The following is a 22,611-nucleotide window of genomic DNA, read 5'->3' as shown; positions in this document are numbered from 1 at the left end:
CCATGCTGCTAACGGTACCATGCTGCTAACGGTACCATGCTGCTAACTGTACCATGCTGCTAATGGGACCACACTGCTAACAGTACCATGCTGCTAACAGGACCATGCTACTAAAAGTACCATGGTGCTAACGGTACCATGCTGCTAACAGTACCATGCTGCTAACGGTACCATGCTGCTAACTGTACCATACTGCTAACGGGACCACGCTGCTAACGGGACCACGCTGTTAATGGGACCACGCTGCTAACGGGACCATGCTGCCAATGGGACCACGCTGCTAATGGAACCACGCTGCTAATGGGACTATGCTGCTAATGGTACCATGCTGCTAATATTACCATGCTGCTAACAGTACCATGTTACTAATGGATGGGACCACGCTGCTAAGTGCTAACGGGACCATGTAACCTCACTGTTAACAGATCCACTCTGCTAATAGGACCATGCTGAAAAAAAGGACCATGCTGCTAGCAGTAATAGTGCATTGCTGACCTTGTGTTGACCTGCATATGACAAATAAACATACAAACTCAAACAAAGACACCCTGAAAGCGTACATTTAACTTAAAAACTCCTATTACATTAGACAATCATATGTAAATAATTACATTTACAGGGTGCCCTGCTACTTGCAACGACTTCAGGTTCAGCCGGTAACAAACATCAGTGCAACATCCCTACAGCTACCTTCACATTGTAACCTCTACTGTCTGACTGCGTTTTTCAGGAAAGAATGGGACACAAGTTTATAGATTTGTTATTAATTTCTCTATAAACAACAAAAAAGGTTAAATAATTTCATCTGGACCAGTTTCTTAACAGGACGGTCATGTGACCAGGACCATGTGCATTGACCATTTTGGCTTTGGTGTCCTCAGGCTGTGAGTAGCAAGTCGTCCAACTGGCCTAAAACATTTGATATATTCAAAAAACTGAGAATCTTCACCAGCATATTTGATTGTTATACATGATGATTGATTGTTTTGGATGGATGGGTCCTTTTGCATGTGTTAAAAGCCTTTTTCTGAGATTCCAAGAGGAGGTTGGCTTGAAACACAGCAATGAAGGCTACTTATGGGACAGATCTGGTTGGCAGGCCACAGACTGATGAAGTCTTTCGGATGGAAGACGAAATGTTGCTCCCTTAAAGAAACTGGTCCAGATGAAATTATTTAACCTTTTCTGTTATCTACCTGGATGACTGAACCTACAAACCTTTCCTCTATAAATGTTTTATTTATCATTAATAACTGCTTATCATGCATTAATTAAGGACAGAGAAAAAACTGACCTGTTTTTTTTTTTTTTTTTTGCCAAATAGTGAGCCAAATCTGTTCACCTATATATTTCATCTAGAGTTGTTATATTAAACATTTCTGACAACTCTAGATGAAATATATAGTGAACAGATTTGGCTCACTTTTTGGCAAGAAACTGGTCAGTTTTGTCTCTTTCATGTATAATAAACAGTTATTAATAATTTATAAAGTGTTTATAGAGGAATTAATAACAAACTATTTATTAGCCATCTAAAAGGGGAGCCTTATTGTAAAATCGTACATATTTTTAGTCTAATGATCATAGATATCATCTAATCACTAGATCCCTCATTGGCTGCTGCGGCGCTGGAATTTCGGCCGCCATCTTGGAACGGTCGTCCTTATTTGGTTAAAGCAGATGTTTCAGCACTTCGCAGCTTATTTCTGTTCAGATCGACGGACTGTTGACGTCAGGTCTCGTGGGATAACTTTTCACAAGTGATGAACATATTATTGTTAGTATTTTGTGAATATAATATTACTGTACTGTATTTATGTCCACCAGCTGATGTGATGTTCAGTGTAACACGGTGTTCAGCTGCAATGAAGCTGACTGAGATCTGATGACAGGAATATTTTTCTAACAAGCATACTCACTATTTCAGTAGCTTTGGTTCATTATCAACAGATATGCATCAGAATTGGAGTTTTGTTTAAGTTCTAGGATATTAAAAAATAAAACTAGGGAGAATATAGGAAATAGAAAATAAGATTGACCTCTTTTGTACAATGTTTTTGTGTAGACACAAATCTCCTGTTTTCATTTTGAAGGTTTCCCAAAGAACAAGATGTGAGGAAGAGGAGGAAGTATCTTTGAGGAGGATTCATCTGAGCAGTGAGGATTTTAAACTGGAGGATTTTGATCAAACTGATCAGACTGTCCGACTGAGAGATGGTGTGGTACCATTGGTTCACCTTCAAAGAGTAGGAGCATCATTATAAGTTCATTAATGTTCATAAATTTACATATTTTATTGTCAGTCACAAGCTGAGACGCCTCCATGTGTTTATATGAACAGGTAACTAGAGACTGTAAAGTTCATATTTATGATGCTTTTTTATTTCAGCTTGAAAACTGCAGGACTACAGGAACTCAACAAAAGCTGGAGCTGCTCTGTCTGTGGCCTCTCAGGAACGTGCACGTCACACACACACACTCTCAGGAACGTGCACGTCACACACACAACCTTGGCCTCATGATGTGAGTATTTCTATTTTAAACTTTTGTTTTTTCATTTAGCCTTTATTTATCCAGGTAGTCTCATTGAGTCACGAGAACTCATTTCTGGAGAGACCTGTTTAGGAGCAGATGGTGGGGGTTGAGTGCCTTGCTCAGGGGACCAGGGTGGGGCCAATGAGGGTGGAGGCAGGAGTGGGTGTTTCACCTTTTCCACCCACATTTTGATATTGACGGTACCGGGAGTTGAACCTGCGACTTTTTGATCACAGGCCCATCTTCTAACCTCTGTTCCACCACTCCCCCACATAACATCATATAATGGTCATGGCCATATTAAAATCTCACTGGTTTCCTTCCAGATGTGTTAAACAGCTGCTGGCCCCCCTGATGTTTCCAGGTGTCTGTGGTCAGTGGATGAAAAGCCTGGCATGAACAAGATGATGCTGGAGATCATCATTTGACGAGAGCTCCCACCTTCTAACTGTGAAGAACAAGAGCAGCTCAGTGATTCCCTCAAGGCTCAGTGAAGGTGCTGAGAGCTGCAGAGAGGCTGATTCATGGAGCTTCAACACAGCAACCTCCAAACATGTCCACCCTCACACACATCGTCCATGAAGACACTGGACCAGAGCAGCAGCACAAGATAATAAGACAGTGATAACAACGACAACAATACACATTCACAAATGATTCATACAATTTTTTTATTGTTTGTTTGTTTTACAATTGAAAAACAGTTTATCCACTGTTGTCATCACTCTCTGTTAAAATCCAGATCTCTCTTGTAAATGAGTCCTATTGGCTCAATGGAACTAACCTGTATCAATAAAGGTTGAATGAATATAAATATATACATAATGATTTATTCAACCTTTTATTCATACAGGTTGGCTTCACTGAGCCACAAGGACTCATTTACAAGAGACCTGCTCCAAACAGAACAGTAAACAATAGCAATGATAAACTACAGTAAAAATGATAGAGATAATCCATCCATCCATTTTCTTCTGCTTATCCGGGGTCGGGTCGCGGGGGTAGCAGCTTAAGTAGGGAGGCCCAGACTTCCCTCTCCCCAGCCACTTGGTCCAGCTCCTCCGGGGGAATACCGAGGCGATCCCACTTCTGCCGAGAAACATAGTCCCTCCAGCGTGTCCTGGGTCTTCCTCTGGGCCTCCTCCCGGTGGGACGTGTCCGGAACGCCTCACCAGGGAGGCGTCCAGGAGGCATCCTAAACAGATGCCCGAGCCACCTCAACTGGCTCCTCTCGACGTGGAGAAACAGCGGCTCTACTCTGAGTCCCTCCCGGATGATCGAGCTTCTCACCCTATCTCTAAGGGAGAGCCAGACACCCTGCGGAGAAAACTCATTTCAGCCGCTTGTATCCAAGATCTCATTCTTTCGGTCACAACCCAAAGCTCGTGACCATAGATGAGGGTAGGAACAGATCGATCGGTAAATTGAGAGCTTCGCCTTTTGACTCAGCTCTCTCTTCACCACGACAGACCTGTACAGCGCCCGCTTCACTGCCAACGCTGCACCTATCCGCCTATCGATCTCACGCTCCTTTTTTCCCTCATTCGTGAACAAGACCCCAAGATACTTGAACTCCTCCACTTGGGGTAGGACCTCCTCCCTGACCCGGAGAGGGCACTCTACCCTTTTCCGGCTCCAATGAAATATATAAATATATATGAAATTTTGAAACTTCATAATAAACAATGTGGAATCAACTTTGGACCCGTCATATTAAGAGCATAAATTGAACACTCAAAATGTCCAGTTTCTTTAACACGTGTGAAAATAAAGAATGGTCAAAAATAGCATTGGTGTCTAAATGGTTAAACTGTTTTTTATTTACAGCCATAAGTTCAAGGGTGAAAGCTGGAACTTAATTCACATTTTGAAGTTTGAATTCCAGTCTATTGTGGTGTTAAAAAAAACTCCTGCTGTATAAATAATTCTGAAACTGAACGTCGTCCTAAATAGTTTGAGCAAAACGTAAGCAAAGTGATTGTGTTCAAATTATTTGTTTTGTTTTTCTAAAAACACCAGACAAAAAAAAGGAAAAATAAAGTCAAGGCCAGCCTGTGAGAAGAGAAATTGTGCGAGGGAGTAAGTGACTCACTGCCACCACGCCGACATGAATCACTGAATTGAAGGCCACACTAGGTGGCTTTTACCAGAGATGTATCTGTATGCAGCAAACGGGCCACGATGAACTCTCGCAGCATTTCAATAAAACTGTTGCACCATCAAAACACACTGCATCCACCGTATGTCTGACCAAGACGGTGCAGAAGGCGAAACGGTCTACGCTGATTAAACAGCGTGACTTTGAAGATGGAGCTCTCCGTGAGAGAAACGGTCGTTTTATGGTTTAAGGCTGATTGAAATGCATTAGCTGCTCTCATGGTTTATGATGCACAATGAATAATCACAAAGCTTACTCAGACGAGCACCAGGAGCACCATCACAATTACATTCACCATTGAGTCTGTGGAAAGCAGTGCTCGGGAAAATACAGATTAATAAAAACGGGTAAATTAAATTAAATGTGTGGGAGAAGAAGAGTAATAAACATTCCCAGACTAAAACCAGGGACTTTTGACTCTATCGTGGGAACGGCTGTATGTTTAACCTCTGAGCTCAGGTTATACAATCAAACGCTGATCTGGTATCAGTCATACCTTTAGCCTGAGTTCCAATGGCTTCTTTGTTCAGAGTAATCTTTCCAATAACATCATCATGCCTGTGAAAAGAAGAACAAAAGGATTAAATCGAACCTATTAAGGATTCGATTCAAGCTGGTGAGTAAAATGATGGGACTGGCGGTCATGAGGAGAAGCGGAAAACAACCTTTGATTGACTTGTTGATCCAGGATGACCTTCTGCCCCATCGTGTTTGTTTATTCAAAGCTTGGATAACCTTTTCCCCCCAAGAACATTTCAGCTGAGCATGAGGTTTTAACTCAAATATATCCATTCATGAGCTAAATTAAACACTGAGGACTATAAATTAAAGTCAAGCGCTGACAAATAAAAGTAATGGCTGGGTATGGAATCATTTAAAAACTGTGCTGCATGGCCTTGTGACCTGTCCAAGGTCTAAGCTCTAAAACATTGGTTTCTCAGATCACACTATTGATTGGTTTTCTAATTACCTCTCAGATCGGAAGCAATGTGTTCAACATAATGGTACTTCTTACAGCTATTTAACTGTCAACAATGGTGTACCACAAGGCTCAGTCTTAGGACCCACCCTCTTCACAATCTACATAAGTACTGTGGGTCAGATAATTCCTGATGCATCCTTACTTTTCTATGCTTATGACACAGTTGTTTATTGTCGAGCTAAAACAGTTGGTAAGGTTTTCCAGCTTTTACAGTCTGCATTCGACAACATCCAGTCAGATTTGTTCTGTCTCAAGATGCTGTAAATGCTGATGAAACCAAAGGGATGTTGTTTTCAAACAGGAAGTCAGTACCAGCAGTCCTTCCTTCTATCTTATCTACAAATGGTGTTCCTATCGAGTTGGTCGATTCTTATAAATACTTGGGTATCTTGGTAGATGCACATCTTCTCTTTTATGCCTCATGTCGAAAACAGTAAAGAAACTGAAAGTAAAATTGTGTTTCTTTTTTAGAAATAGATCTTGTCAAACTCTGAATGCTAGGAAATGCCTTGTAGTTGCTACTTTCCTTCCGTCCATTGACTACGGTGACATTATTTATTTGACTGCTCCTGCAAGCACAGATGTTAGCTGCTGTCTATCATGGTGCACTAAGATTCACAACTGGCTGTAATTACCATACTTCACTGCGCCCAACTGGACATCATTAACCTCACGCCGACTCTCACACTGGTACATTTTCATCTTTGAATCACTTCTTGGTCTGTTTCCTTTATATACAGTATCTCCTCCTACATGTCACTTCATCAGTGCAGCTACAGCATGCACTCTCAAGACATCATTACCTGCAGCGTCCCCTCAGTGTGGACCGAATTTGGCAAAAGGGCCTTCTCAAGGTATTCCTGTAACCTGGAACACCTTGCAAAGAAAATCTGACGCTCTCGACTTTGACCTCCCTAAGGGATTTTAAACAACTCTTAAATTCAATGCAAAAATCAATGCAGACATGTTCCTGTTTTTAGTATTTTACACCATTTTATAACGTAGCGTGCTTTTTATCTCGTTTTCTATCACTTCCTTTATTTACTTTTCATTCTATATGCTTTTATATGATTGCTTTATTGTCGTGTTTACCTCTTCTGTGGTTTTTGTTTAAAACAGGTCTCTTGAAAATGAGTCCTCGTGACTCAGTGAGCCTAACCTGTATAAATAAAGGTTGAATTTTTAAAAAAGGGTTTACTGCTGGAGGTACAGGCCCCTGGTGACCCTATAATTAAATAGTTATAGAAAACAAACAAATGGATGGAAGCTTTGAATGGTAGCGTTACCCAATTGTATCTTCATCCATGACAAGAAACGAGAGTGAATGGAACCCCGTCGGGAGGTGCAACGTGTACTCCTCACCCCAGAAAGGATTAAGATTCTTCCACACTGTGGCAGTCCTGAAAAGAGACATGTTCTTTAGGCATAATTTTAAACAGCCCCTTGTAATACAAGCATATTAAATAGTAGTAGTCTAATGTCTATAAATATGCAACAACTTCTAAGAATAAAAGTTGAAAATTTGTATTTCAGGTCTGCTTCGAAGAACAAGTGACTCAAATTAGAAGTTAATTGAAAGATAGATTTAGTGTAAATTGTCCTGCGTGGTTTAGAAAGTGTCATGGCATGAACAAGTGAGGGATATGTTCAGAAGTTCACTGATCACTAATAAACCATTGGTGCTCACCTTCACTTTAATAAATTTAGATAAAACCAATTATATGATTTTTAGTAATAAAAATAAATCTATTGATGTCTCATTTAAAATTGATGGCTCCGAAATTCACAGAGTCCATGAGGCGAAATTCTTGGGTGTCATAATTGATGACAAACTGTCCTGGAAACGACATATAAGTTCTGTTAAAATGAAATTATCTAAATCTATTGCAATATTTTATAAAGTTAGGGATCTATTGAATGACAAGGCACTTTATTTGTTATATAATACAATTATTGTTCCACATTTGATTTATTGTATTAGTATTTGGGGAAAGGCATGTAAATCAATTACAAAGCCTATTTTTGTTTTGCAGAAAAGAGTTTTAAGAATTATTACTAGAAAACATTATCGGCATCCATCAAGTATATTATTTTATAATACCAAATTGCTGAAGTTCTATGATTTGGTGGATTATAATATATTGTCAGTGATGTATAGAGCGCACAATAATGTTTTGCCTTCGAATATCCAGGTGTATATTGTTAAACGATTGAGTTGTTATAATCTTAAGGGAACAGACATGTTTGTGAAGCCCAAGTATAGAACTACTTTAAAAGGAAGGTCTACCATAATTCAAGGAGTTGGGTTATGGAATGAATTAGGAACTGATGTTAAAGAAGCTAAATCAATGCCTATATTCAAAAGAATGGTCAAGGATAAATTGTTGAAACAATATATTTGAAATGAGTTCAAACAGTAATTCATTGCGATTAAGGAAGTTAATGTGTTGTTTATCTCTTTTTTGTATTCAAAGGAAGTTGTTTGTTTAAATTGTTCATCATAGAATAAGGGGCAGATATGATAAGATTTTTTTCTTCATCTGCCACCTTTCATTTTATAATTTTATTTCTTTTGTTGTCTTTATGTTAATTGTTTTGTGGTTTTTTTATTATTATAAAATGAATAAAATTAATAAATAAATAAAAAATAAATAAATAAATAAAATAAAGAGCACGTGGCAAAGAAACATCTTTGGTGATCAAATGTTAGTGTAGATATTTTTGGTTTAAATGAGATAAGGTTTTGAAAAAGAACAATCCAGATAGTCTATCTGAGGCATGACAATGGGTGAATCATGGTTTGTACCTTTTTTTGCTTCATCTAATGACGGCTTACTATTAATGATAAAACAATAAACTCTGAATTATGAAACGCAACACCTGTTTACAAACTGAATCTCAAGAGAAAATTAATCATAAAAACTCAAATCATCAATTCGTTATCTAAGAGATTAAGTGGTGAAGAATAAACTGGACATTTTGGATTGACCATCAAAGTCCTGACTTTAAGTGTTGTGACGCATGTTTGTTCTGTCAACAGGACTGATTGTGATTTACTGAAACTTTTAGGGCCTTAAACCAGATAGCAAAGGTTGGAAATCTGCTGCCACGTACAGAAAATAGAATTGGATCAGTTTCCTCATGAAATAAATTATTCTGATAAATTTGGGGATTTTTATTTACTTTTAGAAAACAGCCTGAACAGTTTACAAGCTTCGATGTGCCACTTTAATAAAATAATTGTCATAAATCAGGAACAGAAGGTGAACAGAATCAGCCTAATGGATCCAGTAATAGTTTGTCGTGTAGTCCTCACTTCCCACAATCACCAGCCTCATCGTGCATTAACATCACACTCAAGAATCAGTTGGCCAGTAACACTAAAAGTGCGAGATAATTAGCGCAAAAGCTTGCAGTGAATCATTGTGTCGTTTTCCATCACGCCAGATGGAACAATAGCGCTGAATACATATACTCACTGAATTTAGTGCATTTATTATATTTTGAACTGGATTTTTACCACTCATATTCAAACCAGGTGTGTTCCGCTCTCAGCTCCCAGCATCCTCCTTTCATACAGGTGCTGCTCCTGCAATAATTAATGCATCCGCTCCATGGTTACCTAAGGGTGTTTAAAGGCCAGACCAGTATCAGGTTCTCTATGTTGGAGGGGCCACGCTGTTGGCATCTAAACACGCACCGTCTGCATGTGTTGCATGTGTGGCGAGAAAAACAGAGCAAGCATACAAACTGCACAAGACTCAATGTGGACATTTTAACTTGGAGGAGAACCCAGCTGTTGATGGAGGCTGCAGAGAAAACTCACCTGGCCACAACTTCATTGTCAACTTTTACAATGCAGTAAGGATCACTGGTTCCAGACCTTCAAAGAAAACACAAAATGAGCACAGTCAGTTTGCCTTATGTTTATTTATGTTTCATTTAATTATGTCCTGTTTAAATAAGAGAAATAAAAAACCTGAAGCGTTCTGCCGTCATTCCTCCAGTCAGTTTAAACTAGGGAACACCTAAGCTAAACAGTGCTTCCCTGAACATGACAGCTATCAATCAATCAATCAGATAAGACGTGCACAGATGCGCATGCCATTCATCCAGGATTTACTTACACGTCTTTGGCTGGGAGGTTCCTGCCTTCGACAATACGAAAGTAAAGAGATGTGTTTTTCGCCATCTTCACACGAGTGACTTATTCATCCAGTTTCTCCTCTGTGGCCATTCGCGTCCTTATAAACAGCGTTCTTCTCCTCCCAAAGTGAGTTTTCTTCGTTTCATCACACCTTCTCGGCTCGTGACGGCGGCGCTCTGCCCACCAGTAGCGCGCGCGCGACACAGGCGCGCGTCAGCGCGGCCACTGGAGCGGCTTAAACCAAAAGACACAGCCTACAGGGTTAAATACAGCGACGGCCTCTGTCATTCTTCTCTTTCAGCGTGGCTTAAATAGACAAAGCATCACCTTATCATTGTGTTTGATAAACTGTTCACGAAAACATTTGCTTTCTAACATTTTTCTAAAATGATTATAAGCTAATCAAATTATTGTGTTTTTTTTTTGTTTGTTTGTTTTTTTTCAAATGTTGCTATGGCAACATCGACAATACATCTTTGACATGTACAGTGCATTTCATCCTCGGTAGAAAACGATCATAAGTGGTAATCTTGTTTTATTTTTATTATTTTTGATGCAGTGCGCCATCTGTCGAGCATGTTGTGGAACAGGCGCTTTCTGGCAGAATTACGGACAGGCGCTATAACAGCCACCAATTTGGGGTCCTGTTTAGCTTGTATGGCAACAAGCCACAGCGTAGCTGCAGCGAACAAGCCTGAATTGTTGAGGAGGGAAAAGTAATTTTGAAATCTTAAGCTTAGTTTTGTCAATGCAAATAAGTATTTAATGCAAACTAGGTTAATTTAAATAGTTTAGAAATTTTATGTGTAAGAGCTTCGAACATAAAAATAGAATATTAGGTATAATCGAATTAGCTAGCTAATGTGATGAACAATATCTATCGCTGTTTTTATTTTTCTAGCTCAGATTATGGATATTTATCCTGGAGTTATCGACAGTGATCCTACTAAACTACAAGAAAGACATTATTACTTGTTATCTGAACTGCAAACTTTAGTCAAAGACTTGCCAAGGTATGGTTACCTAGTACATCCTTCACAGCACTCATGGTTGATTTAATTGAAATGAACGCGAATGAGGTCATTAAACCTCCAACCTGATTAATATGTTCCATTTTCATTCTTTTTGTTTCTTCCATGGTCAGCTCATTCCAGCAGCGCTTGTCCTACAACACGCTTGGTGACCTGGCTTTATCCCTCATAGATGGAACAGTGTACGAGATTGTGCAGGGCCTCCTGGATATCCAACATCTGACAGAGAAAAATCTGTACAATCAAAGACAGAAGCTACACTGTGAACACCAAGGTCTGACCAAAGTTTTACCTGAAGGCCCACTCTCTCAAATCTACAATGTATGAACGTGTTTGCCAGCTTTGTTACCTAGTTCATGTTTTATGTTCCCTGTTTGTAAATAGACTGATTCCCTATGTTTGTAGCACTTAAACAAGAACTTCTGCGAAAACATAAAGATGCTGTACAGACATGCAAGTCTCACAACCTTACACTTCTCAAATCAAACCAACAAGGAGAGCTTGAGGTAAAAAAAAAAAAAAGCAAGTCCAAAACCACTTTTTACTCAGAACATTATGGTACTGCTGTAATTGCTTTTGATTTACTAACAGCTGTGAGGTTATCAGGCTTTGGAAGTTCGAGTGCGAGAAGAGCAAAAGATGATGGATAAAAAGATTGTTGCAGAAATGGATCAAAAGGTGATCGACCAGCAGAACACCCTGGAGAAAGCAGGAGTTCCTGGATTCTATATCACCACCAATCCTCAGGTAAAAGTCGACCAGTTTTCTTTCAGCGTAGACAAAACGTAAATAAAACTTTTTGATGGAAACAACTATTTATCAAATGACTGCTTTTGTTTTTACCGTTTCAGGAACTGACGATGCAGATGAACCTCCTTGAACTGATTCTTAAACTTCAACAGAAGGAGTCACAGTCTGGACTACAATGAGAAATGCAACAGAGGCCTTGTCGTGCCAGAAGGAACAATAATTACACTGTAGACAATGAGAAAAGTTCAAATAATCTTATGATTGTTGAGATTCAGCTTGCTTCAGCCAGCTGTTTCTAATTAGTAAGAAGTTCACAAAGTGTTAAACGTGTTCTCTGTCACCGGGTATACACCTCAAGTTGGATGGTATAAAAAATTATTTGGGCACAATTTAAATGATGCAAACATGCATAAGAACACATGGAGATGTTACTAAAGCTGTGACTTTAAAGCAAAGTTAGTTTTCATGTTTTGAGACACAAAATATATTTTGTTTCCATATGAAAAGTTAAAAGCACAACATTTATTTATTTGCTGTAAGACGCTAGTTTGAGAAACGCTTGTTCCACGTGCTTTCTGGACGAGTACAGCAAGGTTTGCTCTGTTTAAAGCTTTGTAATATGAGTTCCTGTAACTAGCATGTACAGCTGCTTTGGTTGCACATTCTAACCGTATTATAAATTGTTCACTTCACCAGGGTGTGTAATTTTATTTGGTTCTTAAATTTACTACTTTTTCGTAAATGTTCTGGTTTAGAAAATATGCACTTTTTTTTTTTTTTAAGAAAACTTTGAACAAAGTAACAAGCCTCAGAAGGCAGAGGTTACAGGAGTTTAAACTATCAGTATTTAAGTAGTATTTATTGATATTATTTACTGGTGCAGTGCATTGTTAGTGAATAGTCCTCCCGGCCTTTCTGTGTGTAGTTTTTTTTTTTTTTTTTTTTCCCTGTGCACATGTGGGTTTCCTCCAACAGACCAAAAACATGCATGTTAAGCTAAATAACTAAATTATCCATGTGTCTGTGTTAGTGACTGGAGTTGCGCATTAGCTGTAGCTATATACTCTTTGTGCAATGCATCAGTCACAGACTTATGTTCTATGTTTGAGTGCATTGTCCTTGTCAAGTAAACTAATAAATGAAAAGTGACTGCTGGAGATGGGCAGCAGCTCCCAGTGACCCTAAAGGGGAAAAAGCAGGAGAAGAAAATGGATGATGGGACTCTTGAATCAAAGGCATGACAAACAAAATCCTAAGAGACTAGAATTTGCACTGGCTTGAAAAAAAAAATCCTTGTGAAGAGTGAAATAAGTAGTGACTCACTGACAGCTAAACATTCAAGCTTGTAACATTTTGTCATGTTTAATACTTAAGAATTGTCTATTCATGGAAATTACAGCCATGGGATCCTGATGGATGATTAGAAGATATACAGGTCCTTGTGAAAGTATTCAGCCTCTTGAACTTTTCAACCTTTTGCCACATTTTAGGCTTCAAACATAAACATAAAATTTTAAATTTTTGTGAAGAATCAACAACAATTGGGACACAATCGTGAAGTGGAATGAAATTTATTGGATGTGTCAAACTTTTTTAACAAATAAAAAACTGAAAAGTGTGGCGTGTAATATTATTCGTCCCCTTTACTTTCAGTGCAGCAAACTCACTCCAGAAGTTCAGTGAGGATCTATGAATGATCCAATGTTGTCCCAAATGACTGATGATGATAAATAGAATCCACCTGTGTGTAATCAAGTCTCCGTATAAATGCACCTGCTCTGTGATAGTCTCAGTGTTCTGTTCCAAGTGCAGAGAGCATCATGAAGACCAAGGAACACACCAGGCAGGTCTGAGATACTGTTGTGGAGAAGTTTAAAGATGGATTTGGATACAAAAAGATTTCTCAAGCTTTAAACATCCCAAGGAGCACTGTGCAAGCAATCATATTGAAATGGAAGGAGTGTCAGACCACTGCAAATCTACCAAGACCCGGCCGTCCCTCTATACTTTCATCTCGAACAAGGAGAAGACTGATCAGAGATGCAGCCAAGAGGCCCATGATCACTCTGGATGAACTGCAGAGATCTACAGCTGAGGTGGGAGAGTCTGTCCATAGGACAACAATCAGTCGTACACTGCACAAATCTGGCCTTTAGAAGTGGCAAGAAGAAAGACATTTCTCAAAGATATCTATAAAAAGTGTTGTTTAAAGTTTGTCACAAGCACCTGGGAGACACACTAAACATCTGGAAGAAGGTGCTCTGGTCACATGAAACCAAAATCAAACTGTTTGGCCACAATGCAAAACAATATGTTTGGTGTAAAACCAGCACAGCTCATCACCCTGAACACACCATCCCCACTGTCAAACATGGTGGTGGCAGCATCATGGTTTGGACCTGCTTTTCGTCAGCAGGGACAGGGAAGAGGGTCAGAATTGATGGGAAGATGGATGGGGCCAAATACAGGACCATTCTGGAAGAAAACCTGTTTGAGTCTGCCAGAGACCTGAGACTGGGACGGAGATTTATCTTCCAACAAGACAATGATCCAAAACATAAAGCCAAATCTACAATGGAATGGTTCACAAATAAACGTATCCAGGTGTTGGAACGGCCAAGTCAAAGTCCAGACCTGAATCCAATCGAGAATCTGTGGAAAGAGCTGAAGACTGCTGTTCACAAACGCTCTCCATCCAACCTCACTGAGCTCGAGCTGTTTTGCAGGAAGAATGGGCAAGAATTTCAGTGTCTCCATGTTCAAAACTGATAGAGACAAACCCCAAGAGACTTGCAGCTGGAACTGCAGCAAAAGGCGGAGCTACAAAGTATTAACGCAAGGGGGCGAATAATATTGCACGCCCCACTTTTCAGTTTTTTATTTGTTAAAAAAGTTTGACACATCCAATAAATTTCATTCCACTTCACGATTGTGTCCCACTCGTTGTTGATTCTTCACAAAACATTAACATTTAATATATTTATGTTTGAAGCCTGAAATGTGGCAAAAGGTTGAAAAGTTCAAGGGGGCCGAATACTTTCGCAAGGCACTGTAACAAGTTAGATTTGGAGGCATGCAGTTAAAGCATATTTAACCAGCGTTATAAAATTTCTCTGTGTGCGTCCATTTCAGGTACTTTGATGTCTGCATCATTCATTACTATCTGATTATATATTCAGTGTGGCAACAATTAAGATATTAAAATCTATATCCTGCTGTGAGCCTGCAGTGTAATCACTAGACCTCTGTGCTGATCCCACACTTGTGAGCAAAACAATTTAATTAGCACAGTGTGTTAACATGTTGGCGTATGAGGAATACTGAAGTGAGTTTAGTTCTACTCTGGCCCTATTTTCACAGTTGTACCATATTTATATTTTTACTGTCATGAGGTTGTGAAGGCACTGAATTTTAACTTTTAAATTAGTTGTAGTTGTTTTTGTATTCAATTGCAATTTATTTTGTTTCCCAAATGTCAGTCCCATTAATGTTTATTATTTGTCATTAAGAGCAACAATAAATGTCCTTAATCCTTTTAGAATCAGCTGTATTGTCATTTCACTGAAGCGCAACAAAATATCAATGACACACACCTGTGGTTAATATTTGCAACATGCACCAATTTATGAGCAATTTTAGAAGATAAATGTATGTATGTGTGTATGTATCCTGTATTTAACCAGGAAAACAACTCATTGAGATTAAAAACCTCTTTTCCAAGAGTGACCTGGCCAAGACAGCAGCATAAAACATACAACAAATCCAAAATACTAAACCAAATACACAAAATACTTATCCAGGAGAAATCACAATAATTACACATAAGAGCAGTTACAGGAGCCAAGTGATCTGATCTCTTGTTCCTTTAGAATTGATTTAAATTGTCCTAACGTAACAAGAGATGATAACTTTAAATCCTTCTGCAGAATATTCCAAGTGGCAGGAGCGAATAATTGAAAAACAGTTCAGTTCTGACCTTTGGGACCTGAATCAATAGGATGTCCAGAGAGTGCAGGCTAAAATGGTTAAAAGTTCTAGTTAAAAGTGAACATAAATATCTAGGAAGATGCCCAAGGATGCATTTATAGATAAAAACCAACAAGTGAGAAAGTCTGCGGTCAGTCAAAGAGGGACATTTTGCTGTAGCATACAAAGTGCAGTGATGTGTTCGATAGACACAGTCAGTCATAAAACACAGGGCACAATGATATACAGCATACAATTTTTTTAAAACCTGGGCTGAAGAGTCCATAAATATCACGAAAGAATAAAGAAAAATAATGTTGCATTTGTTTAGAAAACCGATGCACAGATAAGCCCTAACGTCAGCCTTGACCCATATTCATATTTTCTGCCATTAGTGAACTGATGGAATAACATTAGCAGCTTGGTTGTGCTTCTTTATTCACGAAACAATCCCATTCAGTTTATTTCTATAGCACCAAGTCACAACAGAATTTGTCTCAGGGCACTGAACAGAAACATTCACATACATTTAAAAAAAAGCCAATGACGGGTAGTAACAATTATCTAAGAAAACCAGTAAATTGTGTTGAATCTTCACTTCATCACAGTCTCCCATCCTGAGCAAGCACAAAGGCAACAGTGGAAAGGAAAAATCCTTTTTAACAGGAAGAAACAACCAGGCTGACAGGGAGTCAGTGGAGATAAGCTAAAACTGGAGAGACGTGATCTCTCCAACAAGAAAAGACAAATGTATTTACAAACACAATTTATGTTGTGCAAAAAAAAAAGTTTTCTGCTGTGTTAAATATCATGTAGTTGATAACATATTAACAACTTTGTCTTCTGAAACTTTTATTTTTATTCATAAAGAGAAGTTCCTGATGTGAAAGGTTACAAAATGGTACAAAAAAGGAAAATACTCATTCAGAAAATGAGTTGTGAAAGGTTTGAATGTATTCAGTTGCATTTTTTTTAATGTTATAATTTTGTATGTTTCTTTGCTCACTTTCTGATAAGTACCTTATCAAAGGATCTAGCGTTGCCAAGTCTGTTTTATGCTTTAGCTCTGCACCATCACAAGTGACTGACTTCAACTTTTCCTCATAAAGATCTGGTGGTTTTGAAAACTCCCTTAGAGCAGTGCGATATGCGAGTATAGAGTACACCCACTAGAGAAGCTTGGGAATTTCAGTATACCCACTTCAAGGTGTCCAATGATACGAACCCATGTCATGTATAAATGGCAATGATACATGACATGGGCTTATGTCATTCTTAACACATCTGGAACATTTTATAGACACATTGAGTTAGTCCAACCTGTTTTTGTATAATTAATACTTCTGTAATTACTACTTAATATGTGAACATGTTTTGCTTTAATACTGTTTTATAAATTCTATAACATGTTTTTAATACAAAGAAAACTGTTGTACAAAGTTTGTTGTACATTTATTCAAATGAAAGCATCAGAAATAATTTGAAATGTCCAATATGCTTAAAAATCAAAATAGATTGACGATTACATTGTACTAACTGGTGTACTTTTGGTTTCTAAGCACAGTATACCCACAACAAAAATGTAGGCTATACCACTGCCTTAAAGATACTAGCCTAAATTAATGCATAAAATAACAATTTAGTATTTCCACGCTCACTTTGTTTATCCTAGTCTGCGATATGTTTACCAGAACAGCCTTTATTGCATTGTTCTAATACATTAAAGAAGAAGGATATACAGTATGTATATATAAGGCCTGATTTGGAGATATTAATCCATCACAGCTCGTCCTGACTACTGTAATGCACTGTATGCAGGCATTAGCCAGACCTCTCTTGCCCGTCTGCAGCTTGTGCAGAACTCTGCTGCTCGCCTGTTAACTCAGGTCCGTAGGTGCGAGCATGTTACTCCCATCCTGGCGTCCCTTCATTGGCTCCCTGTGCACTACAGAATTCATTTTAAGCTTTTGCTATTTGTTTTTAAATGCTTGAACAACCTTGCCCCATTGTATCTGTCTGAGCTGCTTCAGCCTTACTGCCCACCCCGGTCCCTACGATCAGCTGATCAGCTGCTGCTGACAGTCTCTAAAACTCGGCTGAAGCTCAGAGGTGTCAGAGCGTTTGTTGTTGCTCCTCCCAGGTTATGGAACAACTTACCCTTGAGTGCCGGACAGGCCTCCTCGCTTCCTGTTTTTAAATCTCTTTCACAAACACACTTTTATTCTTTGGCTTTTAAAACGTGATCTTATATTTTATGGCTTTTAACACGTGATCTTATATTTTATGGCATCTTAACACACCTGTCGTGAAACTGGTACGTGTACGTTTTTTGTTTCTTTGTGTATGCTTTGTATGTTTTTATTGTCTTAATTAATTTGTCTTTTTGTCTTATTGTACAGCACTTTGGCTACCCTTGTGTTTTTTAAAATGAGCTATAGAAATAGTTGATATATACATATTTATATACTTTCTGTCAGAAAATATATTTTCAAACCAAGCATCAGACTGAACTTTGAGCACATCCATATTTTTGTGTTTGATTACACATCAGCTCATTTATTCTCTTTTGCATTTAAGTAGCTGTTCAAATATTGACCTACCTGGCATTTTTGATTTCCAAACAGAATTTTTAAATATACAATGGAATTTTTTATTCTATTTTATATATATTTTTATTATTATTATTATTATTATTATTATTATGACATTTAATTGACTCAACTGCATACATGACTTTCTTCTTTTAAAGTCCACATTTATTTATCATGCTGGATAATCCCTGTGTGTGTGTGTGTGGGGGGGGGGGGGGGGTGCAGTGGGGAAGCCCCCCATCACAGAGCTGTAACCTAAAAAGGGTGCCTGTACCTTTAAGAAACAGTCCGGGCAGGGCTTATTCTTCATCCGTGCACCTTCTGCTCCATCAGGAGATGATGCGCTCGGGTAACTTCTAACAGCGCTGAGCCAGACCAGGAGCAAAGATGGCAACCACTGAGCAGAAAAGGTATTTATTTACTGTTTGTATGTATTTTTATTTATTTATTTTTGTTTTGTCCATCGCCTTATCTGTTGTGATCATCACAACAGTCTCACCAACACAAAGTGCGATGCAGTAAAACAGAGAGGTGCGCTCAGCTCTTTTCCATTTGACTATAAATTATTCATGTGGCATTTAAAACAAAGCTTACTGCATCCATCGCCTTATTCTAATCTCTCCTATTTAACCGAGGCCACATCTGCTTGAAATTGTAGCCTGTGGTGAAACGAGCAGGTACTTTTATGACAGCGGTCTTATTTCTAACCGGGAGAATAAAGCGTTACGTAATGTCATATAGGAGGCATCCTGTTGTCGCCATATGTTCATCAAGGCCGGGAGTCGGATGATGGTCTGGTGATGGTGCTGGAGGATGAATACTGCGATGGAAAGAGCAAACATCTGGAACAGTAAAATGATGCTAAAGCGTCATTATTTCACACATGAGCGATGCGCCTTTAGGTGACGTGGACCCGCCTGCAGGGTGCCGAGAGGAGCGCCACACGCTGTCAGGAGCACAAAGCATCACTAAGATGGAAAAGTCCCTTTAAAGACATACATCGTGCTATTCCTTAGGATTTGATTCATTGTAAACTTTTTATTTTAAAAGACTTTAAAAGGACTGGATGATGTTAGACTTTTTTGGGGGGTGGGGGGTGTTAAAAACATCCCCCAGTCAGATTATGTTTATGTGGAGAAATCAAGAATGGCATAAATAGCTGAAAGTCCCGTCTATTTAATCTGAAAGCCAAGTTTCAGCATTGTTTCACCTTCTCATTGTGTACTCTTTGTAAATATTGGGTTTTGTCTTTCAGGTCATCTTCATAGACAGGTAATGGATCCAGTTTGACAGGTTCAAGCACCCACCCTCCCTCTGCAAGACTGTCTTAACACTGTAACTATGGCAACTTGTTCGAGAGGCTGCGCCCCAGCCGTGCGCCTTTGTCAGAGGCTGAACCGGCTCAAGACACTGGACGGTGACATGATGGCGACATCTCTGAAACGCTGCCTCTCCACCCTGGACCTGACTCTGATGGGTGTTGGTGGCATGGTGGGCTCAGGGCTCTATGTCCTGACAGGAACAGTGGCCAAAGACACAGCTGGACCCGCTGTCATCGTATCCTTCATTTTTGCAGGCATCGCTTCGTTACTGGCTGCCTTTTGTTATGCAGAGTTTGGAGCACGCATACCCAAAACAGGATCTGCCTATATGTTTACCTATGTCTCTGTGGGAGAGGTTTGGGCCTTTCTCATTGGTTGGAATGTGATTCTGGAGAACATGATCGGCGGTGCTGCTGTAGCACGAGCCTGGAGTGGCTATCTAGACTCCATTTTTAACCATGCTATCCAAAACTTCACAGAAACACACATCATGCAGTGGAATGTGCCCTTTCTTGCCCATTACCCTGATCTACTAGCAGCAGGAATTCTTGTAGTTGCCTCGGTCTTCATTTCATTTGGAGTCCAAGTTTCCTCCTATCTAAACCATATCTTCTCCACTGTTAGTATGGGTGTCATTGCTTTTATCTTGGTCTTTGGATTCATGCTGGCTGACCCAACCAACTGGAGCCAAGAACAAGGAGGCTTTGCACCTTATGGGCTGTCTGGCATCCTGGCAGGCTCAGCCACTTGCTTCTACGCCTTTGTGGGTTTTGACGTCATTGCTTCCTCCAGTGAAGAGGCAAAGAACCCACAGAAGGCTATTCCCATTGCCACTGCTATCTCCCTTGGACTCGCAGCAACAGCCTACATCTTGGTTTCCACCGTGCTCACATTGATAGTACCGTGGCGTACCCTGGACCCCAACTCAGCTCTGGCAGATGCTTTTTTTCGTCGTGGTTACAGTTGGGCTGGAGTTATTGTGGCTGTAGGGTCCATCTGTGGTGAGTGTTATCAACATCTAAGTAAAGAATGTAATTTAGACAGATTTTAATATCATGCATTTAGCAGCAGTCTTGACTTCTCTGTGCTGTATTATGACTTATGTTCTCTTTATTCTCATTTTTAGCCATGAACACCGTCCTTCTCTGTAATCTCTTCTCCCTTCCTCGAATTGTGTATGCCATGGCAGACGATGGATTGTTCTTCTCCATTTTTGCTAGGGTCAATCCCCTTACCAAAGTTCCTGTCAATGCCATTCTGGTGTTTGGAGTCCTCATGGCCGCCTTGGCTTTGATCTTTGACCTGGAGGCCTTGGTTCAGTTCTTATCTATAGGCACTCTCCTGGCGTACACCTTTGTGGCGGCGAGTGTGATCGTGCTGCGCTTCCAGCCTGAGAAAACCAACTCCAAGAGCACCGCTTCTTCATCTCCCAACCCCAACGCTGAGCTTTCACCTCCCCCCTCAGAGTGTCAGACCATAGCTGAAGACAGTGAGGAGCCCAAGCAATACGAGTCCTTCTCTGACAAACTCCAGCTGGTGGAGAGACAGAAGACGGGAGAGCGGCGTGGTGTGGGGCAGCTGAAGGCGTGCTGGGAACCCTACCTGGACAGGCTGCTGGGAGACTGTGAGCCAGGTGAAGTGGTGGCCTTCAGTGTGATGACACTGATAGTGAGCTCAGCCTCCCTCTGTGCTGTGCTGGAGTTTGGAAACAAGCAGCTTCAGCTCCCTCTCTGGAGCTTCACAATGCTCCTGGTGATCTTTAGCTTTGCTTTCATTTTCAGCCTGGCACTCATATGGATTCATGAGCCACAGAAAAACACCAAAACCTTCCAGGTGAGCTCTCACTGCCATTCTTTTCACTACAGTTGACTTTACAAAAACTATTAACAATGGCCACAGAATGACAAAAATATGTACTGCTTTGTAGGTACCATTTGTTCCACTGACTCCAGGTGCCAGTATCCTCGTCAATGTCTTTCTCATGATGAAGCTCAGCCTCCTAACCTGGATTCGATTCACAGTGTGGATTGCCATAGGTAAGATAGTCTCAGAACTTGGACAGAAAATGTAGAAGACCAAAGTGTTCTTTGGACTTGTCACTCCAAAACAAACGCATATTTGTGCTGGTTATTTGTTTCTAAATGCATTTACTGTGAGAAATGAGCACTTAGCATCAAGGCTACACAAATAATAGGCTGAAATAAAAAGCTGACACATAATGTATGTGAATCTTATCTCAGGAAGCTCTTATTGCAGTGTCATAAACTCCATTGGTTGCCAGAACTTAATGTACTTAAATGTCACGGTCACAAACTTCACTAGCATTTTTACGTTCTCCTTTAGACTTCAGTTGTAGGTGTTGCTTAAATAACCATGTTACTGTTCTTTCAGTGCGGGTTGGATCGCAGGAGACAAATGATTATCAGCATCAGATTAAGTTCCTCTGGATCAGTAAACCGTTTAAACACCACTGTCAGCCTGCTGCGAGTTAACAAGATATACACTTGAGGGATGTTAAACTTGACAGGCTTTTGGGTCTGACTGGGCTTTTTTCTCTCCTAAAGCAAATACAGTACAGACTTTTGACCTTTATATCAGCTGTTTATATAAAATAACTTAAAAACGACTGTATCTTGTTGTCCAACTCAGAATATGTTTTATTTAGTACTGAAGTATGATCTATGCTGCACCACGTCTGAAACAATGTTTTGTGTTTAATTGAATGTAACATTACTAACACGTTATTCAGTGAAGGTGGGCTGCTGTTGACCTCAACCAGTGATGTTGTCGGGAGGTGGAAGGAATACTTTTTGGACCTTCTCAATCCCACTGGCACGTCTTCCATGGAGGAAGCTGAGTCGGGGGACTTTGGGGTTGATCCGTCCATAACTGTGGCTGAGGTCGCCGAGGTAGTTAAAAAGCTCCGAGGCAGCAGGGCTCCGGGAGTGGATGAGATTCACCCTGATTCTCTTAAGGCTCTGGATGTTGTGGGGCTGTCTTGGTTGACACGCCTTTGCAACATTGCATGTGTGATACATTGAAATTTATTTAAAAGAATAGTTGCATCAACTATTAATGAACAGCTGTGATATAAAATACAAATTCATTGTTAAAAATGTTTAAAATAAC

The 22,611-nt window shown here is 39.7% G+C and overlaps 3 protein-coding genes across 3 annotated transcripts in view; 2 read left to right on the top strand and 1 right to left on the bottom strand.

The window, feature by feature from the left end:
• Positions 1-9,867, bottom strand: part of LOC119413505 (rasGAP-activating-like protein 1) — a 29,598-nt gene extending 19,731 nt beyond the window's left edge. Inside the window, exons 1-4 of the mRNA XM_037680562.1 lie at positions 9,803-9,867; positions 9,502-9,558; positions 6,962-7,075; positions 5,190-5,251 (exon numbers count right to left, since the gene is read on the bottom strand). Of these exons, the coding sequence (XP_037536490.1) occupies positions 5,190-5,251; positions 6,962-7,075; positions 9,502-9,558; positions 9,803-9,867 (298 nt within the window). The remainder of the gene's footprint in view (positions 1-5,189; positions 5,252-6,961; positions 7,076-9,501; positions 9,559-9,802) is intronic.
• An 829-nt stretch (positions 9,868-10,696) lies between these two features.
• On the top strand, positions 10,697-12,021 carry dgcr6 (DiGeorge syndrome critical region gene 6). Its single transcript, XM_037680560.1, has 5 exons — positions 10,697-10,835; positions 10,967-11,127; positions 11,259-11,359; positions 11,460-11,600; positions 11,705-12,021. Exons 1-5 carry the CDS (start codon positions 10,732-10,734, stop codon positions 11,780-11,782), a joined length of 585 nt encoding a protein of 194 aa, XP_037536488.1. The 5' UTR covers positions 10,697-10,731; the 3' UTR covers positions 11,783-12,021.
• Positions 12,022-19,501: 7,480 nt separating this feature from the next.
• slc7a4 (solute carrier family 7 member 4) lies at positions 19,502-21,553 on the top strand. Its single transcript, XM_037680694.1, has 3 exons — positions 19,502-20,483; positions 20,609-21,315; positions 21,410-21,553. The coding sequence occupies exons 1-3, from the start codon at positions 19,502-19,504 to the stop codon at positions 21,551-21,553; spliced, it is 1,833 nt and encodes a 610-aa protein (XP_037536622.1).
• The last annotated feature ends 1,058 nt before the right edge of the window (positions 21,554-22,611 follow it).

Source organism: Nematolebias whitei, chromosome 8 (genome assembly GCF_014905685.2).
Source record: "Nematolebias whitei isolate Nwh7 chromosome 8, NemWhi1, whole genome shotgun sequence".
Classification (NCBI taxonomy): domain Eukaryota; kingdom Metazoa; phylum Chordata; class Actinopteri; order Cyprinodontiformes; family Rivulidae; genus Nematolebias; species Nematolebias whitei.
The sequence above is the reverse complement of the archived record's forward strand: the minus strand, read 5'-3'. Positions and strand labels throughout refer to the sequence as shown.